This window comes from Saccharomyces cerevisiae, chromosome XI, assembly GCF_000146045.2.
Source record: "Saccharomyces cerevisiae S288C chromosome XI, complete sequence".
NCBI classification, from domain to species: domain Eukaryota; kingdom Fungi; phylum Ascomycota; class Saccharomycetes; order Saccharomycetales; family Saccharomycetaceae; genus Saccharomyces; species Saccharomyces cerevisiae.
In genome coordinates, this window is record NC_001143.9 from 562,374 (window position 1) to 584,846 (window position 22,473).

The 22,473-nt window shown below is 39.0% G+C and overlaps 14 protein-coding genes and 1 non-coding gene across 15 annotated transcripts, besides 1 other annotated feature; 8 read left to right on the forward strand and 7 right to left on the reverse strand.

The window, feature by feature from the left end:
- Window positions 1–173: 173 nt before the first annotated feature.
- Window positions 174–2,765, forward strand: OAF3 (Oaf3p; the record flags this gene model as incomplete). Its single annotated transcript, NM_001179854.1, has 1 exon — window positions 174–2,765. One exon carries the CDS (start codon window positions 174–176, stop codon window positions 2,763–2,765), a length of 2,592 nt encoding a protein of 863 aa, NP_012990.1.
- Window positions 2,766–2,925: 160 nt separating this feature from the next.
- On the reverse strand, window positions 2,926–3,519 carry PAM17 (Pam17p; the record flags this gene model as incomplete). Its single annotated transcript, NM_001179855.3, has 1 exon — window positions 2,926–3,519. The coding sequence occupies one exon, from the start codon at window positions 3,517–3,519 to the stop codon at window positions 2,926–2,928; it is 594 nt and encodes a 197-aa protein (NP_012991.3).
- Window positions 3,520–3,739: 220 nt separating this feature from the next.
- CCP1 (cytochrome-c peroxidase) lies at window positions 3,740–4,825 on the reverse strand (the record flags this gene model as incomplete). Its single annotated transcript, NM_001179856.1, has 1 exon — window positions 3,740–4,825. One exon carries the CDS (start codon window positions 4,823–4,825, stop codon window positions 3,740–3,742), a length of 1,086 nt encoding a protein of 361 aa, NP_012992.1.
- Window positions 4,826–5,544: 719 nt separating this feature from the next.
- GPT2 (bifunctional glycerol-3-phosphate/glycerone-phosphate O-acyltransferase GPT2) lies at window positions 5,545–7,776 on the forward strand (the record flags this gene model as incomplete). Its single annotated transcript, NM_001179857.3, has 1 exon — window positions 5,545–7,776. The coding sequence occupies one exon, from the start codon at window positions 5,545–5,547 to the stop codon at window positions 7,774–7,776; it is 2,232 nt and encodes a 743-aa protein (NP_012993.3).
- Window positions 7,777–7,954: 178 nt separating this feature from the next.
- On the reverse strand, window positions 7,955–8,536 carry BET3 (TRAPP complex core subunit BET3; the record flags this gene model as incomplete). The annotated part of the gene is made up of 1 exon (NM_001179858.1): window positions 7,955–8,536. One exon carries the CDS (start codon window positions 8,534–8,536, stop codon window positions 7,955–7,957), a length of 582 nt encoding a protein of 193 aa, NP_012994.1.
- A 702-nt stretch (window positions 8,537–9,238) lies between these two features.
- On the forward strand, window positions 9,239–11,020 carry MET1 (uroporphyrinogen-III C-methyltransferase; the record flags this gene model as incomplete). The annotated part of the gene is made up of 1 exon (NM_001179859.3): window positions 9,239–11,020. One exon carries the CDS (start codon window positions 9,239–9,241, stop codon window positions 11,018–11,020), a length of 1,782 nt encoding a protein of 593 aa, NP_012995.3.
- A 180-nt stretch (window positions 11,021–11,200) lies between these two features.
- On the forward strand, window positions 11,201–12,259 carry YKR070W (uncharacterized protein; the record flags this gene model as incomplete). Its single annotated transcript, NM_001179860.1, has 1 exon — window positions 11,201–12,259. One exon carries the CDS (start codon window positions 11,201–11,203, stop codon window positions 12,257–12,259), a length of 1,059 nt encoding a protein of 352 aa, NP_012996.1.
- Window positions 12,260–12,560: 301 nt separating this feature from the next.
- DRE2 (electron carrier DRE2) lies at window positions 12,561–13,607 on the reverse strand (the record flags this gene model as incomplete). Its single annotated transcript, NM_001179861.3, has 1 exon — window positions 12,561–13,607. One exon carries the CDS (start codon window positions 13,605–13,607, stop codon window positions 12,561–12,563), a length of 1,047 nt encoding a protein of 348 aa, NP_012997.3.
- A 454-nt stretch (window positions 13,608–14,061) lies between these two features.
- SIS2 (phosphopantothenoylcysteine decarboxylase complex subunit SIS2) lies at window positions 14,062–15,750 on the reverse strand (the record flags this gene model as incomplete). The annotated part of the gene is made up of 1 exon (NM_001179862.1): window positions 14,062–15,750. The coding sequence occupies one exon, from the start codon at window positions 15,748–15,750 to the stop codon at window positions 14,062–14,064; it is 1,689 nt and encodes a 562-aa protein (NP_012998.1).
- Window positions 15,751–15,813: 63 nt separating this feature from the next.
- On the reverse strand, window positions 15,814–16,134 carry YKR073C (uncharacterized protein; the record flags this gene model as incomplete). Its single annotated transcript, NM_001348852.1, has 1 exon — window positions 15,814–16,134. The coding sequence occupies one exon, from the start codon at window positions 16,132–16,134 to the stop codon at window positions 15,814–15,816; it is 321 nt and encodes a 106-aa protein (NP_001335792.1).
- Window positions 16,135–16,591: 457 nt separating this feature from the next.
- On the forward strand, window positions 16,592–16,687 carry YNCK0021W. Its single transcript has 2 exons — window positions 16,592–16,628; window positions 16,652–16,687. It is a non-coding gene; the product is annotated as a tRNA-Lys (tRNA).
- Window positions 16,688–16,835: 148 nt separating this feature from the next.
- Window positions 16,836–17,303, forward strand: AIM29 (Aim29p; the record flags this gene model as incomplete). Its single annotated transcript, NM_001179864.3, has 1 exon — window positions 16,836–17,303. The coding sequence occupies one exon, from the start codon at window positions 16,836–16,838 to the stop codon at window positions 17,301–17,303; it is 468 nt and encodes a 155-aa protein (NP_013000.3).
- A 150-nt stretch (window positions 17,304–17,453) lies between these two features.
- Window positions 17,454–18,377, reverse strand: YKR075C (uncharacterized protein; the record flags this gene model as incomplete). The annotated part of the gene is made up of 1 exon (NM_001179865.1): window positions 17,454–18,377. The coding sequence occupies one exon, from the start codon at window positions 18,375–18,377 to the stop codon at window positions 17,454–17,456; it is 924 nt and encodes a 307-aa protein (NP_013001.1).
- A 1,082-nt stretch (window positions 18,378–19,459) lies between these two features.
- Window positions 19,460–19,697: an origin of replication (ARS1118; Autonomously Replicating Sequence).
- A 212-nt stretch (window positions 19,698–19,909) lies between these two features.
- On the forward strand, window positions 19,910–21,022 carry ECM4 (S-glutathionyl-(chloro)hydroquinone reductase; the record flags this gene model as incomplete). Its single annotated transcript, NM_001179866.3, has 1 exon — window positions 19,910–21,022. One exon carries the CDS (start codon window positions 19,910–19,912, stop codon window positions 21,020–21,022), a length of 1,113 nt encoding a protein of 370 aa, NP_013002.3.
- A 257-nt stretch (window positions 21,023–21,279) lies between these two features.
- On the forward strand, window positions 21,280–22,371 carry MSA2 (Msa2p; the record flags this gene model as incomplete). The annotated part of the gene is made up of 1 exon (NM_001179867.1): window positions 21,280–22,371. The coding sequence occupies one exon, from the start codon at window positions 21,280–21,282 to the stop codon at window positions 22,369–22,371; it is 1,092 nt and encodes a 363-aa protein (NP_013003.1).
- Window positions 22,372–22,473: the final 102 nt, after the last annotated feature.

Below are 22,473 nucleotides of genomic sequence, written 5' to 3' on the forward strand. Positions count from 1 at the left end.
CACTCTTTCTGCGACTGCGATGAGCTTATTAATCTTTCACATTCGGGTAATTTTTTGCATAACAATAAGTCATGAATTTATTGTTGCGATTTTGCAGTGTTATGAGTCTATGAAGAGAAGAAAGAAACTAGAAACCAATTGATACCAGACTTTAGTTGACAACTGATCTCATAATGGGATATGACTCCCAAGTTAGGACAAAAAAACGACATCGAATTACTGTAGTATGCACAAATTGCAAAAAAAGGAAAAGTAAGTGCGATCGAACGAAACCATGTGGAACATGTGTACGACTGGGAGATGTGGACAGCTGTGTCTATCTCACCGATAGCTCTGGACAACCTGAAAGCAGTCCTTCATTGAATGATGCTGACCCTCTGAGGAAACAATCAACTCCTGCGGAACGAATAAGTCCAGGTTTCATTAAGAAAAGAAGATCGTCACAGACAAGACAAGACGAAGATCACTGGCAAAGAGTACGAGAACTTGAAAATCAATCATCACTTTATTATCTACCAATTCATGAAGAAACTCCATTTTTTATTGACCTCATCCCTAATGGGTTTTATTTAGAGACCAAAAGGTCTGCTGATAATTTATTTGGTCTGTTCACGGATAGAGCAATTGAAAATCGCGACCCCTATCTCCAAGCAATGGTAACATTTAGAAGTATCGCAATCAAAAAAATGATGGATAAATTGGGAAGCAACGGCAATAATGTGAAAAATGGAAGCTTGCCTAAATCTTTCGAAGCTTTATCCACTTTCGATGCTGATGACGAACGCCACATTAGCGATGATGTTGTTGGTAAGGGCAATAACTTCCGCATGCATCAGACTATTCACAAATCATTGTTTAACAAATTCGCTCAATACAGAGAAAATAATGCTAAAAAATTCAGCTCAGAAACTATATTAGCAAAGGATTATTTGCCTCCTTTAAAAATACTTGAAAGTGAGGTTTTAGCACTTTTTGAAGAAAAAATTTACAATATGATACCGATTTTCGATATGAAAGTTTTGCGTCATGAAATAACGATATTTTATCAAAATATAGTCGAGAAAGGGAATCCAATTTCTATAAAACACTACGATCATATGGTTTTCTGCATAATCTTGTTGATTATTAAAATATGCCGACTTTCTGTCCAGTTTTCGAAGCTAACTCCATATATATACCCGGTTCTTCAAGAAATTGATACCTCTAAGTTTTTGGCTCTTGTTAAACACTATTTGTTCGAGACGAAGGTCCTCAGAAAATGTAATTTATTACAGTTGCAATGTCTCATATTACTAAGGTTCTTGCACTGGTGTGCCCCTGAAGATGGCGATGGACCCGAAACTCAATATTGTCAAATCTTAATGGGGACAATAATATCATCATGTAAAGAAATGGGCATTAACTGGTATTGCTTCTCTCATCCAGAAAAATATTCATTTAAAATAAACCGACATACGAGGCCTTCATACGATATAATGAAACCTAGCGATTACATTTCAGTTTTCAGAAAGATATGGAGTTATGTTTTATTTTGGGACAGGAAGATGTGTTTTATTAGCGGTGAAGAATGTCAAATTGGGAAAACCTTGCAGTGCCATTTCAAAGAAGAAGCAGATACACCCACATGGTATATACGAATGTTAACCCTGGATAACTTGATGAAAAAGATAAACGATACGTTGAACGATGATCCAGGAAAGGTAGATTTGAACTTGTTGCACCGACTAATAAATGATTTAAAAAGAAACTTTCATATTTTAAAAAGCCTGTCGAAAAACGAAAAAGAAACAATGCGTCATTTTGATTTCGAAATGGAATGGATAATAGATTTATTCTCACTAAGTTTGCTGCACGGAGAAATGATCTTTTATGAATATGACTGCAATATTACAAAATTTTATAAGAGTTTCCAAGATTTGTGGGATATGGTCATTCATATCTCAGAGAAGTGCTACAATTACTTTTTTAACAGTGATGCCTTAGAGGTGGATTCATTGACAAAGTTTTATACCAATAGAATCGTGGAAATTGTCGCAAACAAAGTTTTGGTCATTGTTCCGGCATTCATTCTCAGAGGAGACCGCTTCAAAACAATTCAGTACGCCGACAAGAAGAAAATGATAGAATTTCTTTACGGGGTCTCGTCTGTGTATTTTAACGAATTTGGCTTTGAGTACTATCGTTGTTTTAGAAAAATGTTCACCGCTAAAATTGCCTACAAGATCTTGAATCGCTCATGTGAAAAAGATGCATGGAGAATTATTTTAAAATTTTTGCTGAATGAATTGAAACTAGAAGATAACGGTGATAGTTATATAGATTACAACGATATGAGATTAAATGACATCTGTCCAATAATACTAGAATTTCAGGAGACAGTACAAAAATATGATGGGTATAGGCCAGATATTCTAAGTATATGGAACAATGAGTTTTATCCCATAGGTAAATACAACGATGATATGACAGGATTTAAGTTTCAAATGCGCATAAAGGAAATGCAAGAATTCTTGGATATGGAGAAATATTCCGACAGGTTTAATATTTTTTCATCCTTTTATGATCACGCCAGTTCACAATTAGCTAAACATACTGAAGTTGATACCAACATAAGCATTACGAATGAACAAGTAGCTGAAATTCCGCAAAAAGAACTACTACAACAACCTTTAGCACCCGCTTTGCCTGTTAATGATTTAATTGTCTCAGAGTTTGACGTGATTGAAGATATTTTTGATCCTGTGGATTTCGTATCATTTTTTTAAAGTCAGAGATAAAAGAGACGTATAGGACATATACAATATTCATACCTTTCACTTCCTCCCTATTTCATTCGAATTATTTAGTAGCGTTATATATCGCACTACTTTATTCATATATGTATATATACAGAGTCTGAGAAGAAGGAAAAGATCACACGTTCAATCACAAAAATTCTTTGGCTTTCTTTGCGTAAGCGTGACAATCTCTTAACCATTGCTTATATTCCTTTAAGGAACCTATCTTTTCACCGTAATAATCTGGAACAGGATTACTGAAACTTTGAGAAGAGGCATCGACCCTGTTATTGATGATATGTTTTAGAAACTCTTTATTTTTGTTGTTGAACTGTGCCAATTGTTGGTTATGGGAAAGTTTGAAAACTTGCGAACCAACTATCGGACCCAACAAGTAGCCTAGTGCACCAGAGGCTATTATCCCAGCTGAAATTACAGTTAATGGGTCGAATCCGAATAGCATTTGAGTCGGGTCTATTTCCATTGTGGAAAGGTAAGCCCATGAAACGTTACAGCCCAAAAGAGCAGTAAACAGCGAAGAACCAACATTGATTCTACGCTGCTGTTTCCTCAATTTGAAAAAATCAGACCATGTCAAGATACTGGAGTCTTGAAGGGATGCGGGCTGAGAATATGATCTTAAGGGTAAGGTTGTAGCAGTCGAGCGCAATGCCGCAGCGGTGACAGAAGGTTGACTAGCGAACAGTCTTTGCGATGACAATCTAATGGCACTGGTAAACATTTTGAAGAGGCGGACAATGTTTTCTGAATGTTTTTAACACTTCTTTGAACATAGTTTCCCTTATGATATACCATTGTATGGCTTTCCATTTTTCATAGACGTACCGTACAAACGTATTAGATGATATTCAGAAAAAAGCATAAGCCTAAATAATAATAAATATAATAAATAGATAAATAATACGAAATATAACCAATAAATAATATCTTTCCTCAGTGACCTATAAACCTTGTTCCTCTAAAGTCTTGAAAATAAATGGACTGGGCGCGTCTTTAGGGAAAGTGATACCGTTCTCCAACAGTTTTTCAAAAGCTTTGGAAAAATCCTTGAAGAACTTGTCCTGGTCATTAGCGTATTCTTTCACAATGCTTAAGTACTTGGGATCCTGAATCAAAGAATAATCAGTGGGCAGCATCATGTAGCCGCTCTTAGAGTCCCACTGTTCGTTGTTCGCGTCGTTCTTTTCCAATTTCCAGTCTTCATTCAGCAAGTTCAAGTAAAACTCATTGGTAAAGACGTTGTTAGCGGCTCCCCATGGCCCTTCGTATCCAGAGTTCTTCAAGTGGGTCTTGCCCAGAGCGTGAGCCCCCATAAGAGCAACTACTTCTCTGTCATTCATATTAAGTCTTTGAAAAAATGTTCTGACATAGTCAGCGTCTTTATCAGCGTCAGGCAGTCTCCCGTTGTCAGGGGTAGTATCCTCTGGCGTGTCGACTCTACCACATCTCCATGGAATCTTGGGACCCTGCATTTCCTGCACGGCAGTGACACCCCCTAGACTGAACAGATCACCCGAGGAGATCCAGGGAAACTCTTTGTGAATGGGCTCCAGGAACTTGAAGCCATTCTGCAAGCCCGCATTGGATGGATCGTTAAACTCCTTTTTGAATCTGTATGTACCACCGTATGACCCGCCTGTATTGTCGTGCTTGTCCCAGGTCCCTGAAGTGTGCCAAGCAAGACGGACTAATACGGGCCCATAGCCTATATAGTTGTCATATTCGTCATCTTCCCTCAGCTTGAGTGCAATCGCATTGTACACCTTTTGGAAGTCCTCGTATGACCTCCCTTTTTCGACAGAGGCGACATGAACGAGCGGTGTAGTGGAAGCCAAAGCAGCTGCCTTCCCCCAGTTGTTCCATCCGTGGTTACTACCACCCCCGGGAGAAGACGATGATCTCTTTTGGGATTGCGAGTAAGCAAAAGTTGCAGCAGCAGCAGCAGCAGCAGCAGCGGAGAACAGGTAGAGAGACCTCTTATGGGCGGTTCTGCCCAGTGAAGGTAAAAGCCTAACAGCAGTAGTCATAATTGTAGATATACGTGTGTGTTTGCGTCTGCATGAATGCGAAATTCATGTTCTTGAGTTAGCGAGCGTGTACAATAGTCTCTGCTTAAGTACTTTTCGCTCCAGGGTCCTTTCCTAAATTGGTAACAGCCGGCTTGGGCCGGCCCCTGGATGCCAAGAGAGTCATATTACTCAGTACTCAGGACCAAATAACTCATCGCTGTCGTTGGTAAAGAAAACTACAAATCTGGGCCTGACCATGGTTTACGAAATTCCTGACAAAGCAGGATATTCTTTGGCTTTGGAATTTCCATTGGCGAGATCTAGCTGCGGGAGAAATCATCCCGACATTATGTAAGCTACATAGGTCGCTGAAGTGTAGTCGCCACACGGCAGCGCTAAATGATAACTAGTAATTGGTGTGGAGCGACCACATTTTCGCATCGATCCAAGCTCGTCTTTTGGCTTTCTTGGCTATTCTTACTAGTTATATTGAATTATTACAGCTCTTGCTGGAACACCAGTAACCCGCCGTTGCTCCGCATTTTCGAAGTAAATGGCTCACTTTGATTGTAAGGTTGAGAGGAGTAATAAAGAGGGGAGAGAAAAGAGGAGAGACCCTGAAGAAGTGGCAGCTTGAGTATAAGATAGTGTCTTTTCGTGCTTCGTCGCTAGAGCAAAATTCTACTTTCACATCTAATAAAGCCGATTAATCGATCAGTTATTGCTCCCTTTCCTTTATGTCTGCTCCCGCTGCCGATCATAACGCTGCCAAACCTATTCCTCATGTACCTCAAGCGTCCCGACGGTACAAAAATTCATACAATGGATTCGTATACAATATACATACATGGCTGTATGATGTGTCTGTATTTCTGTTTAATATTTTGTTCACTATTTTCTTCAGAGAAATTAAGGTACGTGGTGCATATAACGTTCCCGAAGTTGGGGTGCCAACCATCCTTGTGTGTGCCCCTCATGCAAATCAGTTCATCGACCCGGCTTTGGTAATGTCGCAAACCCGTTTGCTGAAGACATCAGCGGGAAAGTCCCGATCCAGAATGCCTTGTTTTGTTACTGCTGAGTCGAGTTTTAAGAAAAGATTTATCTCTTTCTTTGGTCACGCAATGGGCGGTATTCCCGTGCCTAGAATTCAGGACAACTTGAAGCCAGTGGATGAGAATCTTGAGATTTACGCTCCGGACTTGAAGAACCACCCGGAAATCATCAAGGGCCGCTCCAAGAACCCACAGACTACACCAGTGAACTTTACGAAAAGGTTTTCTGCCAAGTCCTTGCTTGGATTGCCCGACTACTTAAGTAATGCTCAAATCAAGGAAATCCCGGATGATGAAACGATAATCTTGTCCTCTCCATTCAGAACATCGAAATCAAAAGTGGTGGAGCTCTTGACTAATGGTACTAATTTTAAATATGCAGAGAAAATCGACAATACGGAAACTTTCCAGAGTGTTTTTGATCACTTGCATACGAAGGGCTGTGTAGGTATTTTCCCCGAGGGTGGTTCTCATGACCGTCCTTCGTTACTACCCATCAAGGCAGGTGTTGCCATTATGGCTCTGGGCGCAGTAGCCGCTGATCCTACCATGAAAGTTGCTGTTGTACCCTGTGGTTTGCATTATTTCCACAGAAATAAATTCAGATCTAGAGCTGTTTTAGAATACGGCGAACCTATAGTGGTGGATGGGAAATATGGCGAAATGTATAAGGACTCCCCACGTGAGACCGTTTCCAAACTACTAAAAAAGATCACCAATTCTTTGTTTTCTGTTACCGAAAATGCTCCAGATTACGATACTTTGATGGTCATTCAGGCTGCCAGAAGACTATATCAACCGGTAAAAGTCAGGCTACCTTTGCCTGCCATTGTAGAAATCAACAGAAGGTTACTTTTCGGTTATTCCAAGTTTAAAGATGATCCAAGAATTATTCACTTAAAAAAACTGGTATATGACTACAACAGGAAATTAGATTCAGTGGGTTTAAAAGACCATCAGGTGATGCAATTAAAAACTACCAAATTAGAAGCATTGAGGTGCTTTGTAACTTTGATCGTTCGATTGATTAAATTTTCTGTCTTTGCTATACTATCGTTACCGGGTTCTATTCTCTTCACTCCAATTTTCATTATTTGTCGCGTATACTCAGAAAAGAAGGCCAAAGAGGGTTTAAAGAAATCATTGGTTAAAATTAAGGGTACCGATTTGTTGGCCACATGGAAACTTATCGTGGCGTTAATATTGGCACCAATTTTATACGTTACTTACTCGATCTTGTTGATTATTTTGGCAAGAAAACAACACTATTGTCGCATCTGGGTTCCTTCCAATAACGCATTCATACAATTTGTCTATTTTTATGCGTTATTGGTTTTCACCACGTATTCCTCTTTAAAGACCGGTGAAATCGGTGTTGACCTTTTCAAATCTTTAAGACCACTTTTTGTTTCTATTGTTTACCCCGGTAAGAAGATCGAAGAAATCCAAACAACAAGAAAGAATTTAAGTCTAGAGTTGACTGCTGTTTGTAACGATTTAGGACCTTTGGTTTTCCCTGATTACGATAAATTAGCGACTGAGATATTCTCTAAGAGAGACGGTTATGATGTCTCTTCTGATGCAGAGTCTTCTATAAGTCGTATGAGTGTACAATCTAGAAGCCGCTCTTCTTCTATACATTCTATTGGCTCGCTAGCTTCTAACGCCCTATCAAGAGTGAATTCAAGAGGCTCGTTGACCGATATTCCAATTTTTTCTGATGCAAAGCAAGGTCAATGGAAAAGTGAAGGTGAAACTAGTGAGGATGAGGATGAATTTGATGAGAAAAATCCTGCCATAGTACAAACCGCACGAAGTTCTGATCTAAATAAGGAAAACAGTCGCAACACAAATATATCTTCGAAGATTGCTTCGCTGGTAAGACAGAAAAGAGAACACGAAAAGAAAGAATGATCAAAAAATAGAAAAATAAAAAAAAAAGCATTTGACAATGTTTGTAAATAATATAATATGAAAGTAACTACTGAACAAAAACATTAAGGATAACATTTCTACGTAGGAAAATAATGTATACCTAAATAACGACACCAATAATAACAAAAATCACGAAAAAAAAAAGCTTACATGTCCACTAATCTTCGCCGATCGGTATTTCGTCTTTTAAAATTCTATTTAACTTAACCTTGATCTCCGTCTGAGAGTCTCCTCTCAAGATATCCGACACAAACCAGACATCACAATCCAGCTGCACCATTTCAAGTGACCCTTTCAAAACACCACACAATATATTGGAATACCAGAGCGATTTCATAGCGTCCATGGGTAACTCCACAAAGTCAGCCAATGGGTTTTCATCCAAAATCAATGAAAAAGTATCCTTGTTATGCGACCAGTTCGTTATGTTGGGTGTGATGTTTAAAAATATTTTGAATGCACACTTACTTAGTACTTCGCTTGTCTTCACTAAATTCTCACAGCGTGGCAATGCCGTTCTAGCCAAGAAATCCTCAATAAGTCTACACCCAATATTATATCCCATGCTATACAAATGATCATTCACTTTGTTAAAGTCCCGTTCATAATCTTGGCACAATTGTGCCACTATGGACCCATATGTTAGCGTAAATAATTCTGTATTAATTTTTTCTGTTTTATTTTTCCAGATCTCTTCTCCCATGGCCTTCAAAGACCTCGATTGCGTGGTAGAAACCATTTTTGACCCAGTTTTGGTTATCAATGAACACTTGAAGCTTTACTCTGCATTCCCATCTCTATAGCTATGGGTAATCACAGCTACGATCACTTACTCTGTTATTATTATATTAAGTTCAATGTTGGCCAAACCGGGTAACATGTAACACTTTCAGGTTGGCCTTACCTTTGGCTTGGAGTTTCGCAAGTTTTCAAATTTTTGGCTCCTGCTGTCAAGGTGCATAGAATAGCGCTTATTTATCTATTTATATCCAAGATGTACAATCCTCGTTCTCTGAGTCCAACATATTTGCTCGCAACTGTAGAAATCACAACTACAGCAACAGTAAAGATATCATTTTCTATTTTCGTTATTGGTTTCTCGACCTTTTTATATACGATACGTCAAACTTGAATCATTTTATACGTTTTTCTCTTTCTAGAAATGCCATTATGCACGTGACATTACAAATTGTGGTGAAAAAAGGCTCTCATAATAAACTGTGAACGGACTCATAATGAAATTTGCTTCACTATGTGAATCATCGCTAATAAACTCGCTACAAAAGTCGAGTATGCTTAAGTCAAAAAAATGATATATATATATAATTTACTTATGTGTTTCTGCAAAGTTGTAGGCTTCATTTAGAATTGCTCAGATATTCCATCCCAATTAAAAAAAGCACGGATAGAGTGATAAATAAACTAAGAAAATTTCAAAAGAATGGTACGAGACTTAGTGACATTGCCTTCATCACTGCCCTTGATTACTGCTGGTTTTGCTACTGATCAGGTTCATTTGCTTATTGGTACAGGGTCCACGGACTCAGTAAGCGTTTGTAAGAATAGAATCCACTCCATTTTGAATGCTGGTGGTAATCCCATAGTAGTGAATCCCTCGTCACCAAGCCATACTAAACAATTACAATTGGAATTTGGTAAGTTTGCAAAGTTCGAAATAGTAGAAAGGGAGTTTAGGTTATCTGATTTAACTACTTTGGGGAGAGTTCTGGTATGCAAGGTAGTGGATAGAGTATTCGTAGATCTACCCATAACACAAAGTCGCCTATGCGAGGAGATCTTTTGGCAATGCCAAAAACTGAGAATTCCCATAAATACATTCCACAAACCAGAGTTTTCTACCTTCAATATGATTCCTACGTGGGTCGACCCAAAAGGAAGTGGTTTACAAATCTCAGTTACTACGAATGGGAATGGATACATCTTGGCAAACAGGATAAAAAGAGATATAATATCACACTTACCTCCAAACATATCTGAGGTGGTGATAAACATGGGGTATTTGAAAGACCGTATTATAAACGAAGACCATAAGGCCTTGTTAGAGGAAAAGTACTACCAGACTGACATGTCATTACCTGGATTTGGCTACGGCTTAGATGAGGACGGTTGGGAGAGCCATAAGTTTAATAAGCTAATTCGTGAATTTGAAATGACCAGTAGAGAACAGAGACTTAAGAGAACCAGATGGTTATCTCAGATAATGGAGTATTACCCGATGAACAAGCTGAGTGACATCAAGTTGGAAGATTTCGAGACTTCATCTTCTCCAAATAAAAAGACAAAGCAGGAAACTGTCACAGAGGGTGTAGTACCTCCTACCGATGAAAATATTGAAAACGGTACAAAACAACTACAATTATCGGAAGTGAAAAAAGAGGAGGGACCTAAAAAACTAGGGAAGATTTCTTTAGTCGGAAGTGGTCCAGGCTCGGTATCTATGCTAACGATAGGTGCATTACAAGAAATAAAGTCTGCAGATATAATACTGGCAGATAAACTGGTACCGCAAGCCATTTTAGATTTAATACCTCCAAAAACTGAAACCTTCATAGCCAAAAAATTTCCCGGTAATGCAGAACGAGCACAACAGGAATTACTAGCTAAAGGTTTAGAATCGTTGGATAATGGATTGAAAGTAGTCCGTTTGAAGCAAGGTGATCCGTATATTTTTGGCCGTGGTGGCGAGGAATTTAATTTCTTCAAAGATCACGGATATATTCCTGTGGTTTTACCGGGCATAAGCTCATCCCTAGCTTGTACTGTATTGGCTCAGATACCCGCTACTCAACGTGATATAGCAGACCAAGTGCTCATATGTACTGGGACTGGGAGAAAGGGCGCTCTGCCTATAATTCCTGAATTTGTTGAAAGCAGAACCACCGTCTTTCTAATGGCACTGCATCGCGCCAACGTTCTGATCACGGGATTATTGAAGCATGGCTGGGATGGTGATGTCCCCGCTGCAATTGTCGAGAGAGGATCGTGCCCTGACCAGCGTGTTACTAGAACTCTTCTTAAATGGGTACCAGAAGTCGTGGAGGAGATTGGTTCAAGGCCCCCCGGTGTCTTGGTTGTAGGCAAGGCTGTGAATGCATTGGTTGAAAAAGATCTGATAAATTTTGACGAATCAAGAAAATTTGTCATTGATGAAGGTTTTAGAGAATTTGAGGTTGATGTAGATAGTCTATTTAAGTTATACTAATATGTATATAAAGACAAGATATCATTCAAACGCTGACGTTAAAGTTTTAAGGTTAATCGTGTATGCATTATGTTCTAGATTCATCAACACTGGATATTGAGCAAAAAGGACGTATCCGAGGCCCGAAAAGGTCCTTCAACCAAGTCGTCAAAATATTGGCAAGCCAAAAGAGCAGCGAGAATGATTGGCAAACGGTTTTTCCAAACAACAAGTAAAAAGATTGCTTTTGCATTCGATATTGATGGTGTGTTGTTCAGGGGCAAAAAGCCAATTGCTGGTGCCAGCGACGCATTGAAGCTGTTGAACCGAAATAAAATTCCATATATTTTACTCACTAATGGTGGAGGGTTCTCTGAAAGGGCACGGACAGAGTTTATCTCGAGTAAATTGGACGTTGATGTATCACCCTTGCAAATTATTCAAAGTCATACTCCTTACAAGTCCCTTGTTAACAAATATTCAAGGATCTTGGCCGTTGGTACACCTTCCGTGAGAGGCGTTGCAGAAGGCTACGGATTTCAAGATGTTGTTCACCAAACGGATATTGTAAGATACAATAGGGACATTGCACCATTTAGTGGGCTATCTGATGAACAAGTGATGGAGTACTCAAGGGATATTCCAGATTTAACCACTAAGAAATTCGATGCCGTCTTGGTATTTAACGATCCTCATGATTGGGCTGCCGATATACAAATCATCTCAGATGCAATCAACAGCGAAAATGGGATGTTAAATACCTTGAGAAACGAAAAGAGTGGCAAACCTTCCATCCCCATTTACTTTTCGAACCAGGATTTACTGTGGGCCAATCCTTATAAATTGAATAGATTTGGACAAGGTGCCTTCCGCTTACTAGTTAGAAGGCTTTATCTCGAGTTAAATGGTGAACCCTTGCAAGATTATACTTTGGGTAAGCCTACAAAGTTGACTTATGATTTCGCTCATCATGTTCTCATTGATTGGGAAAAAAGACTAAGCGGGAAAATAGGCCAATCTGTGAAGCAAAAACTGCCACTCTTAGGCACGAAACCTTCAACTTCTCCATTCCATGCGGTTTTTATGGTAGGTGATAATCCTGCAAGTGACATCATTGGAGCTCAAAATTACGGTTGGAACAGTTGTTTGGTGAAGACAGGTGTGTATAACGAAGGTGATGACTTAAAGGAATGTAAGCCTACCTTGATCGTGAATGATGTATTTGATGCGGTTACTAAAACGTTAGAAAAGTACGCATGAAAGACTACTATGGAATATCTTTTCCTGCCTTTGAGCTGTACTGTTATGATAGATTTATTAATAGCTTAAACGCTTTTACAAAATATATGCAATATACATAACGGGTTAAATAATGGGTTGGGAAATTGGTAATCACGGTATAATGAGTACCTGTTTTCTTCTATTTAAAAAAATAAAAACTACCAACTCTTTTTGGTAAAATTAGTAACCTACCAAAGTCAATCGATCAATGCATCTAAAAAAATTCACCTTCACCAAAGTAGACCAATTGACGTCATTTACTGAAACGAATGTGCAGGGTTTACAAGTCATCTGAAATGCTGTCCAAATTGATAGGTTGACCAGGCTTGAAAGCAGGAAGACCCAAGTAGGGACAACCACTACATCTAAAGGCATCCCCTAGAGAACAAGAACCACAGCCGCCAACTTTCTTCCCATCGATAGTGAAATCAATCTCGGTCAACTCGTCTTCTGTAAATTTGACAACTTTATCTTGTTGAGATCTTATATCGTTTATTTCATTTTCTTCCTGTTCTTTCATACCACAGGTGCAATCTTTACAAGCCTTCTTCTTCTTAGTTTTGGATTTACCGCATGTAATCATAGTAATCATTGACTTACCAGAACCATCCTCGTCGATTAATTCTTCTTCTTCAATGGAATCATCGCTGGTATCCACTTGATCAAAATATTGGGCTTTGGAAGAGTCACTAGAGAAATCATCATCATCGCTATCCTCAATCAGGTCGTCTACGACTCGGTAGACTTTTGGTTCAGTGGTCATTTTGAAACTAGGTGGTTTGAAGCTGTCTGTTTCCTTAACTATAGGTTGCCTACTGTGATCTGCTTTTTTGAATGAGGGTAAATTAGAGGTTGAAGAACTAGCTTTTTTAAAAGTTGGTAGCTTACTACCACTCTGTAGCTTAGTATTGTTCGTTTTCTTTTTTTTCAGTGGTATAGAAACAGTTTGGTTTAGTTTAGAGGAATCCATTTTAATCCAGCAATAATCTGGTTCGTTAATTATTTCAAACCCATTGATTAATGCATCTACTTTATAAATATCACTTAAACCAATTAGTGAGCCGTTTGGTTTCAATGAGTCAGCTAAGACAGAAATTAACTTTTTCGGAAACTTAATATCAGTCTGGGCTTCTGGCGTCAAATAGTGTACTGTTTCATATTTTGCGTTTTCCAAAGTTATGGACCCATCATTTAGTTTATTGATTAAAAACTGGTCCACGAACTTGACTTTCTTTGATGCAGCTTGAGCCTTAGTGTTCTCTACTAGCTCTGGCGTTGTAGTCACCGCCGGATGTATTAAAAGTAAACCAGTTTTGTATTGTGACATCGATACCTTCACTTACAGTGTATATGCTTAGATCAAATGTGATGAAAGACTTCTGCTTAGAATACCTTTTTAATATGTCATGAAATTAAATGATTACTAATCATTTCTTTTTTTTATTTTTTTTTTCCAGAAGCTTTTGAATAGTATCGGACTTATTCCGGTACCGGGATATGTCAAAAAAAGAAAAATGAGAAACGAATAGATATTTACCCAGAAAGTAATGAATGTATTTAATGAATTACTGAATTATTAAAATTAGTAATAAATAGCGGTTTATATGAAGAGCTCTATGTACGCTAGTATGGCATTACATACCTACTGCAAGTAAAAAAGGAAAAAAATTTGTGACATTTTGTAAATATGCTGCGTGAATTTGCCTAATGAGTATTTTTCCAGAAATTACAAAACACAAATAAGTAGAATGTGTTTAGTGTATTTGTAATTCATAGACTATTTATTGATGCTTATCTATTATACCTGGGGTTTCTGCTTCGTCCTCGTCCTCGTCATCATCGTCGTCGTCGTCGTCGTCGTCGTCGTCGTCGTCGTCGTCATCGTCGTCATCGTCATCATCATCGTTGTTGTTTTCGTTCTTATCTTCTGTATCTTCTTCTTCGTCGTCGTCTTCTTCCTCATCCTCATCATCGTCCTCTTCCTCGTTATTTTTTGGGTACCCACCCAATTTCATAACGATTTTGTTAACAATCTCATTCCAGTCCATCATACCCCCGAGACCAATATCACCATTTATATCCATAACTTTCTCAGACGGCTTGAAAACAGTGACCCAGGACATTTCCTCCTTTATCGTTTGTAGTTGCTTCTTTGTCATCATAGAATTAAAAGTGCTACTCACCATAGAAGGTGCCAAAAGAATGGGATAACTCGGATTCCAAGCTCTAATGACACTTGTCAGAAGATTGTCGCACAGGCCCAAAGCAATTTTTGATAATGTGTTTGCAGTTAATGGAGCTACTACCAGTATATCCGCCCAGCGACGTAGTTCTATATGAAGTACAGGATCAGTTCGTTGTTTCCATGCGTCCCATTCATCTTGGTCGGTCCATAGTTGAATATGTGGGGGTAACTCGACTACTTGAGCCATGTTGCATTGTCCTGGTGTTGGTGTCACTGGAGTTGCCGGAGTGGATTCGTACTGCGACATTTTATTTAGTTTTTCTGAAGATTTGATAATTTTCTTGGTATATCTTTGTTCGAAAAACTGTGTTGCTGATTGAGTGAGGATAACTTGAATGCTTATTCTATCACGTCCATATATTTCTTCTAGTTTTTTAATCATTGGCTTGATCTTAAATACCGATAACGAACCTGTAGCGCCAAACAACACGTGCAATTTTCCATCATCTTGAGGTAGTCTGGGATCCAAATTCTTGGAGTTCTCTCTTTTGGGGATGATGGAAGGAATGACGGACTGCTTCACTGGCGTTTCTTCCGGGGTAGAACGCACATTAATTTGGCCTGAAACATTGTTAGCTTGATCTTGTGCATCTTCCTTTCGAAGTGTAATACTGGTGGGGGCTTTGGCGGTTACCTTATTATTTTCTCTACTTATTGGCGTTGAAGTGGCCATGATTTTGTCAGGCTTCATGGTATCAACTATTTTAAGAGCACTGTCTTTTTTCTTAGGATCATAATCTTTCATTTCGTTGACGAGTGGAGACCCAGATAATTGCGTTGTTCTTGAAGTGTTGGTGTGGTTCGGTATAACTGCATGATTGCCAGGAATGGAATTTGAGACAGGAGCAGGATTACTATTTGGAGACTTGGTCCTTTCTGAGTCGTTCTTCAGCTGAGTCAGACTATCCTGCTTTTGCTGTTGCTTTAGATCACTGAAAGTGACGGCGGGGACTCTCTTCAAACCAGGCTCCGGAGTATTACTTACTACTGCGCCGGAGGTGCCGGTGGCATTCATAATAGATTTCGTAGTCGTGGTAGTAGCATTCGACAAAGTAGGGCTTATTGATTGCCTCCCTGACACGGGGGAGTTGATTATTGAATCCTTCCCCTTCGCATCCTCATGGTCCAACAAAATCTCTTTCTGTCCACGCGAAAACCTTGGACACTCTATAGACTGGTTATGGTCAGCATCTTGCTTCCCGCTAGTAGAGGCGACGGCAGTCATTGCTGTTTGCTTCTAGATCTTTCTTCCCTATTAATTTTTTCCTAACTAATATTTCTTTATATTTTATCCCGGAATATAAAGTAGTATGACAGCAAAGAAGGCCAGGCTAAAAAAAGATCTCTCCAAATGTAACTGGACGGCGCTGATAAGTGGACAAGTACAAGTGAGGGATCGTGATCCAAGAGCACTCTGTGACTTCTTCTCCTCTAATATCACCTCCCCAGAAAAGCATCGATGCCATTTTTTGCAAGAGAAAAAGTTGCGTGCGTCACTGCCCACGAGCACATGGGGTGAGTTATATAACATAAGAATATTGCTTTGACTCATGTTAAAAGCAAAAGAAAAAATAATAATGATCATTAGAGATACATCAAAGACGATCATGGCATTAACCCAGGGTACGTGTGTTAGATATGATAGGGTACCCCGCGCGTATAAGTTACGCCTTGAATGATATAACACGTTAAAGTTTCTAGATCACGTGAATCATTACCATTTTTTAGGTCATCCTACGGATAATGGCGAAACCACATAATTGCTTTGTAGATCTCTTTTTATGCTGGATGGATGGCCCTCTGGAATGCATCCTTCACGAACACAATTTATGAAACCTCAGGTTTGATGCTCCGGAAAGCCTATTTCTCACGTTTTCCGGCACTTAATGCGCATATAAAAACATAGTCTCTACGTTACGAGGATTTATCATAGAACCCAAATCAGCAGTAATAAATTTCCACGGTCAAATTAAACTCTTGTCGTTGATATGGGTGTAGTGTGATGGTGGTGACCACTATTTCGCCTTTATTAGTTATTTATATGAGTTAGCCCTCCGAAGAACTCATCCTTGTTAGCTCAGTTGGTAGAGCGTTCGGCTTTTAAGCGCATTTGCTTAAGCAAGGATACCGAAATGTCAGGGGTTCGAGCCCCCTATGAGGAGTTCTTTACTTTTTTAGATTCGGCGTTCAATGCTAAAGAAAAAAAATGAAAATAAGTTTCAATTAATAGTGAAAGAAAAGGAAGGAAGTTAGAACTGAAATGCGTAGACTACCTCCCCCAAATTTTTTCTTGTTTGGTTGCATTATTTCATGAATTCAACTAAAAGGCTGAAAATGTCAACAACCTTTCATGATTATGACTTGGAAGAGCCATTAACCTCAAATGCCAGACCACTAAAGAACTCCGTTATTACAATCCGAGTAATAAAATCTTTCCCATATAGAAACGTCAAGAACATAGTGCTGCACGATTACGATCTTGCTGATAAAACTGCAAAGGACCTGTTCAATGACGTTTTGAACAAAATTCAAAATGAAGGTTCATTCAGACCATTCCGTAATGTTAAGTTTGATACTTTAAAGATATACACGCACGCACATGGTTCCAAGACGGTTAATCTCGTGATCAATTTTGACCACGATGACGACTGGACTTTAGACATAGAGAATGACAAAAAAAAGCTGTTCGAGTATGGCATTGAGAATGAAACCGAAATTTCGCTTTTCAACAAAGAGGATTACCTAAGGTTTAAAGAAAACCCTGAAGAAAAATGGTGAGATGTTGTTTGGCTTATGGCCTTCATTAATAAGTAAGTGCTATGAATATATTACATATATATATATATATATGTTGTGTACGAGAGTATACTCGTATGTAAATTAACATCAAATGTGTATGTGGAAATGCAGAAGAGAGCAAACTCTCCTTTAAAAAACAACCTGGTTCCTATAAAAAATGTCTTCTTCCATAGTGCCAAATGTATAGTTGCTGAACTCATAATGAGCTTCTTTTATTGTTTCATCAGAATGAGAACTATTTTGATGGTGATGGTGATGATGGCGACGATGGTGACGGCGATGGTGGCGGGAATGTTGGATATCGTTTATGTTGATGAGGGATTCGCGGATAGTCCCCTTTGAGTCGATCTCCCTCTTCATCACGGCTTGGTTAAACTTCAACTTCCTGGGGAATTGTTCCTTCTTTTCGTTCATAAGGTCTTCAGAATCTTCATCTATGGAGGAAATTTTAGTGCATGTAGAATGCTGGTCGAAAATGGAAGACGTGTGAGAATCAACAGACGATGGGCATGAAATGTCTTCTAATTTCACCAAAGCGTTGTCATTGCTCTCTATAGAAGCGTTAATCTCATCCACCTCCTCGGTTACCCAGCATTCCGTATTTTTCTTTAAAGCAGATTTTAGATTTTTTGTTTGTTTCTGGTCAATTTGGTTCTGGACCGGCGATATTTCGTTTTCATTACTATCTATGTTAGTCAAATCTGGACCGTACAACACCGTTACATCGGTTTCTTTGTTCCAGTTGATGGACAGTGGATTGGATTTGGAGTTCTGTAAACCATAGTGATTTATGGACCAACGCCTCCAGAGGCAATGATGTAGCCTAACGAGGTACATGTTGTAATCTAGCACGTCCTCTGAAGAGCAACTTGGTAATCGAAGTAGTTTATGTTTGCGCATCTTCAATAGTAGTGTCCATGAAGCCGATATTTCCAAGCTTGCATCATTAAATTCATGATGGAAATAGTCAATCGCAGGCTTGTTGTAGTTGGTCATGTTATCCAGTAACATTATATTCTGGTACGAAATTATTGTATCGTCCAAACTAGTCATTTTCTGTATATGTATCTATTTGTGTGTGTATGAACACTTGTGTGTAGTATCTGAATGCGATAAGAGAAAGGGCCAAAGTTGAACTGAATGCAAAAAGTAAAACCTATAAAACCGTGTTGACCATACGCTTTCATATATATATATATATATGTTTGTTTTTGCTAAGACCCGGTAACTGTACTTTTTCTGCAGTCATCCAAGGGAAGACAAAAGAAGAAAGAAAAAACAAGATTAATGTCCCCAGGTTTTTTCTTTTCCTGGCGGAAAAAGCTCAAATCTAACATTTCCCCGCGGGGGTTTCTTTGTAAAGAGTATCGAGTCGGAAACGAAAAAAAAAAAAAGATGAGAAAATGAATTTTTCCGGTCGCCTAAAGATAGAGGTACCAGCGGAAAAAATGCAGCAAAAGCAAAATACCCCATTCAAGTTCCCCCTGTCTCGCCCCTCTCACGCTTCACTGTCCCCCGCTTTCGGTTTTTCCGGCTACGGCATTTCTGTTGAAAGTTGCCGGAAAAACCCCAAAAAGCATAAAAAAAAAGAGCGGGGGGAAGAAAAAAAGATTCCTTTCTATCTTTTCCTTCCCCGGCCTATTCGGGTACTCGCTTCCGGGTCCGCTGTCGTTTATAATGATTAGTGCAGAGAGCTTTCTTCTCTTAGTTTTTCATGTGGTAAAGGCAATGCCATTTAGAAGGATACTACGTGGGGTTCAAAACCGTGAATACGTTGTCTATCGTGTTATGTATGTTCTGAGTTTCTTTTTGTCATTCTACTAGTTTATGGACTGGGACTATGTATCTTGCAGTATGATTTCGTCAGGAAGCTTGTCATAGCAAGGCCTGAACAAATCGTACGTTAAAATAAAAATGAGCACCAATTCGAGTCACTGATGCCTACTGCTCAATCCAACCATCTAGTTCTGCAAAGATACTTACTCCGCATAATTAAAAAAATAAGGTATTTTAAAGTTGTGTAGTGACGAATGTAGTGACGCGGAAACGTTTTACTCGTCAATGGACATTTGCGAATGTGTCCGATAAATAGTTGAGGCTTTTCCTGCATTCTGTCAAGAAGGGTATGTGTATGAACATGCAAATGACACTGTAAAATGATTCATTACCCTGATTATGGAGTGATTTTCTTTCCTTTTTTTTTTTACATTTAGTTTCATTATTATGCAAATTAGAGGGTATACAGTTGAGATTTTAACACTTTGAATTAAAAAGTGTTACAGAGGAAACCGACGCAAAAGGCTTGGTGACGCAAACTTTTCCATCTTTATTTCACCTCTTCAGACGGTCCTAAGACCTTTTGAACGTATCAATATAGTTTTATCATCTGTTCTCTGTTGTTCTCCGTTACTAAGATATTAGTCAGCTCTTGAAATTTCACACCCCTATTTATTTGTCTTAGCGTCCAACCCCTCTCAACCCTTTTCCATTTCTTGTATAAAGGTAGTTAATTAGGTAACGCTGCTCTTACCATCACTACAGTGCTTACGAGAATTTACCCAAACCCTGCGCAAGATAAATAAGAAATGTCGAAACAGTGGGCGAGTGGTACAAACGGAGCTTTCAAAAGACAGGTTTCGTCCTTCAGAGAAACAATCTCTAAGCAACACCCAATTTATAAGCCAGCAAAGGGAAGATATTGGTTGTATGTTTCACTTGCATGCCCATGGGCCCATAGAACACTAATTACGAGGGCTTTGAAGGGATTAACCTCTGTTATAGGATGTAGCGTAGTCCATTGGCACCTTGACGAGAAAGGATGGAGATTTTTGGACATGGAAAAGCAATTGGAGGACAGTGAAGATTTTTTGGAACATTGGCACGATGTTGCAGGTGGTATTAGAACTGCTAAAGAGGATTCCAGCAAGAGCTTCGCCGAGATCAAGAATGACAGTCAAAGATTCATGGTTGATGCTACCAATGAGCCTCACTATGGATACAAGAGAATCAGTGACTTATATTACAAGAGCGATCCTCAATACTCGGCAAGGTTCACCGTCCCAGTCCTGTGGGACTTAGAAACCCAAACAATTGTTAACAACGAAAGTAGCGAAATTATAAGGATTTTGAACTCTAGTGCGTTCGATGAATTTGTCGACGACGATCACAAGAAAACGGACCTTGTTCCTGCTCAGTTGAAAACACAGATCGATGACTTCAATTCTTGGGTTTACGACAGCATCAACAATGGTGTATACAAGACCGGATTCGCAGAGAAAGCAGAAGTTTACGAAAGTGAAGTCAACAACGTATTTGAACATTTGGACAAAGTGGAGAAAATCCTGAGTGACAAATATTCCAAATTGAAGGCCAAATACGGTGAAGAAGATAGACAAAAAATCTTGGGTGAGTTCTTCACTGTGGGTGATCAATTAACAGAAGCTGACATTAGATTGTATACTACCGTCATAAGATTCGATCCTGTGTACGTCCAACATTTCAAATGCAATTTTACCTCTATTAGAGCCGGATATCCATTTATTCATTTGTGGGTAAGAAATTTATACTGGAATTATGATGCCTTCAGGTACACAACAGATTTTGACCATATCAAGTTACACTACACGCGTTCCCACACAAGGATCAACCCCTTGGGAATTACGCCCCTGGGACCCAAGCCAGATATTCGTCCTTTATAACAAGCTGTAATTAAATAATCAAATGTCTATAATCTCCCTGAGTTGCCTCTTTTTCTATACTCAATTGGGTAATTGACGCGAAACGCGTTAAAGTGCAAAAAAAGGCCTGGAAATTATATTTAACGCAATGAAATATTTTCATAATATGACATTCATGCACAGCTGTATTCATTCTTCTACTTTGTAGTTTGTTATTCTTCTTTATCGGTTTCGTTTTACAAAAGATTTTAGCAAGGAAGCAGTTTTTAAACCAATCAATGGTATACACAACACCGCAACAACAGCAGAGATTCAGCTCCACACCGCAATCTAGCCACACTCTTATCTTCTCGCCAATCAGAGCCCCTTCAATGCAAACGCCCTCCTCATTGGATTACCAATCACCTTCAATTGTTGTGTCATCGTCTTCAATGAAGGTTCACGGCCGGTCTTCCAGTTTCGGTAAATTTTCACTGTCTATTGGGCAAAATGGTAAGGCTACAATACTGGGGCCTATAAACGTCCTTCCCACTGATACATCGAAAATGGAGAAACCTGTACCAAAGAAAAAGCCTGTTACTTCTGACCGTGTCGAAAAGACTCGTATATTATCTTTGTTGAAAAAAATGAGAAACAAGAGCAGTACTGTCAACAAAAAATATAGTAAAGTACCATTAAAGTCTACGACAAGTTTGCAACCAGCAGCTACTGCACCTTCACCACTAGTGTCCAACATCATAAAGCCGTCTCCCAAAAAGTTAGCTTCCCCAAGAACTCCGAATGCAAACTCCAATTTAAATCTAAACTTTACTTCATTTCAGATTAAAACAGGTTTCACTCCCAATCTCGATGGAATTTTACTTGAAAACTTCACGTCTCCTAACACAACCGCTGATTCACAGGGTAATTCCGCCAGTAACATCATAAATAATAATCACGGTAGCGCAAATAATACCAACCAATTTCTTTTTAATCTACCACTTCAATCATCACCAAGGCAATTCAGGTCTCCTGCAAGATTAATAGATCCCCTTCCCATATCGGACTGGAACACCAGTCTCTTGATGTCACCCCCAAGAACGACGAATTTTGAATCTGCAAACAATCACTTCAATTCAAATTTTGCTCAAGCATCGATGTTAAGACGCCCTTCACTACCGCACATAGATGAGGTGATTCCACAGGACTCTAATCCAGCCAATTACTCAGATAGATCGGACTATCTATCTGTGGACCAGAACGCCAATAATCATAATGGTGCACTTTCAGAACAGACCTATAATAATATAATGAAATCTTCTATGATTTCGTTACCTATAGAAAAAGATGATGCCACAATGGCACTACGAAAACTTGTCTCCAGAGAGTAGGTCCATTTGGTTTTCGTAAAATACACTACGTAAGATTTCATTATATATTCAAAACCGAAGAACTTTATTTAATTAATTCTATTCAATATTTTTTTTTTCCCA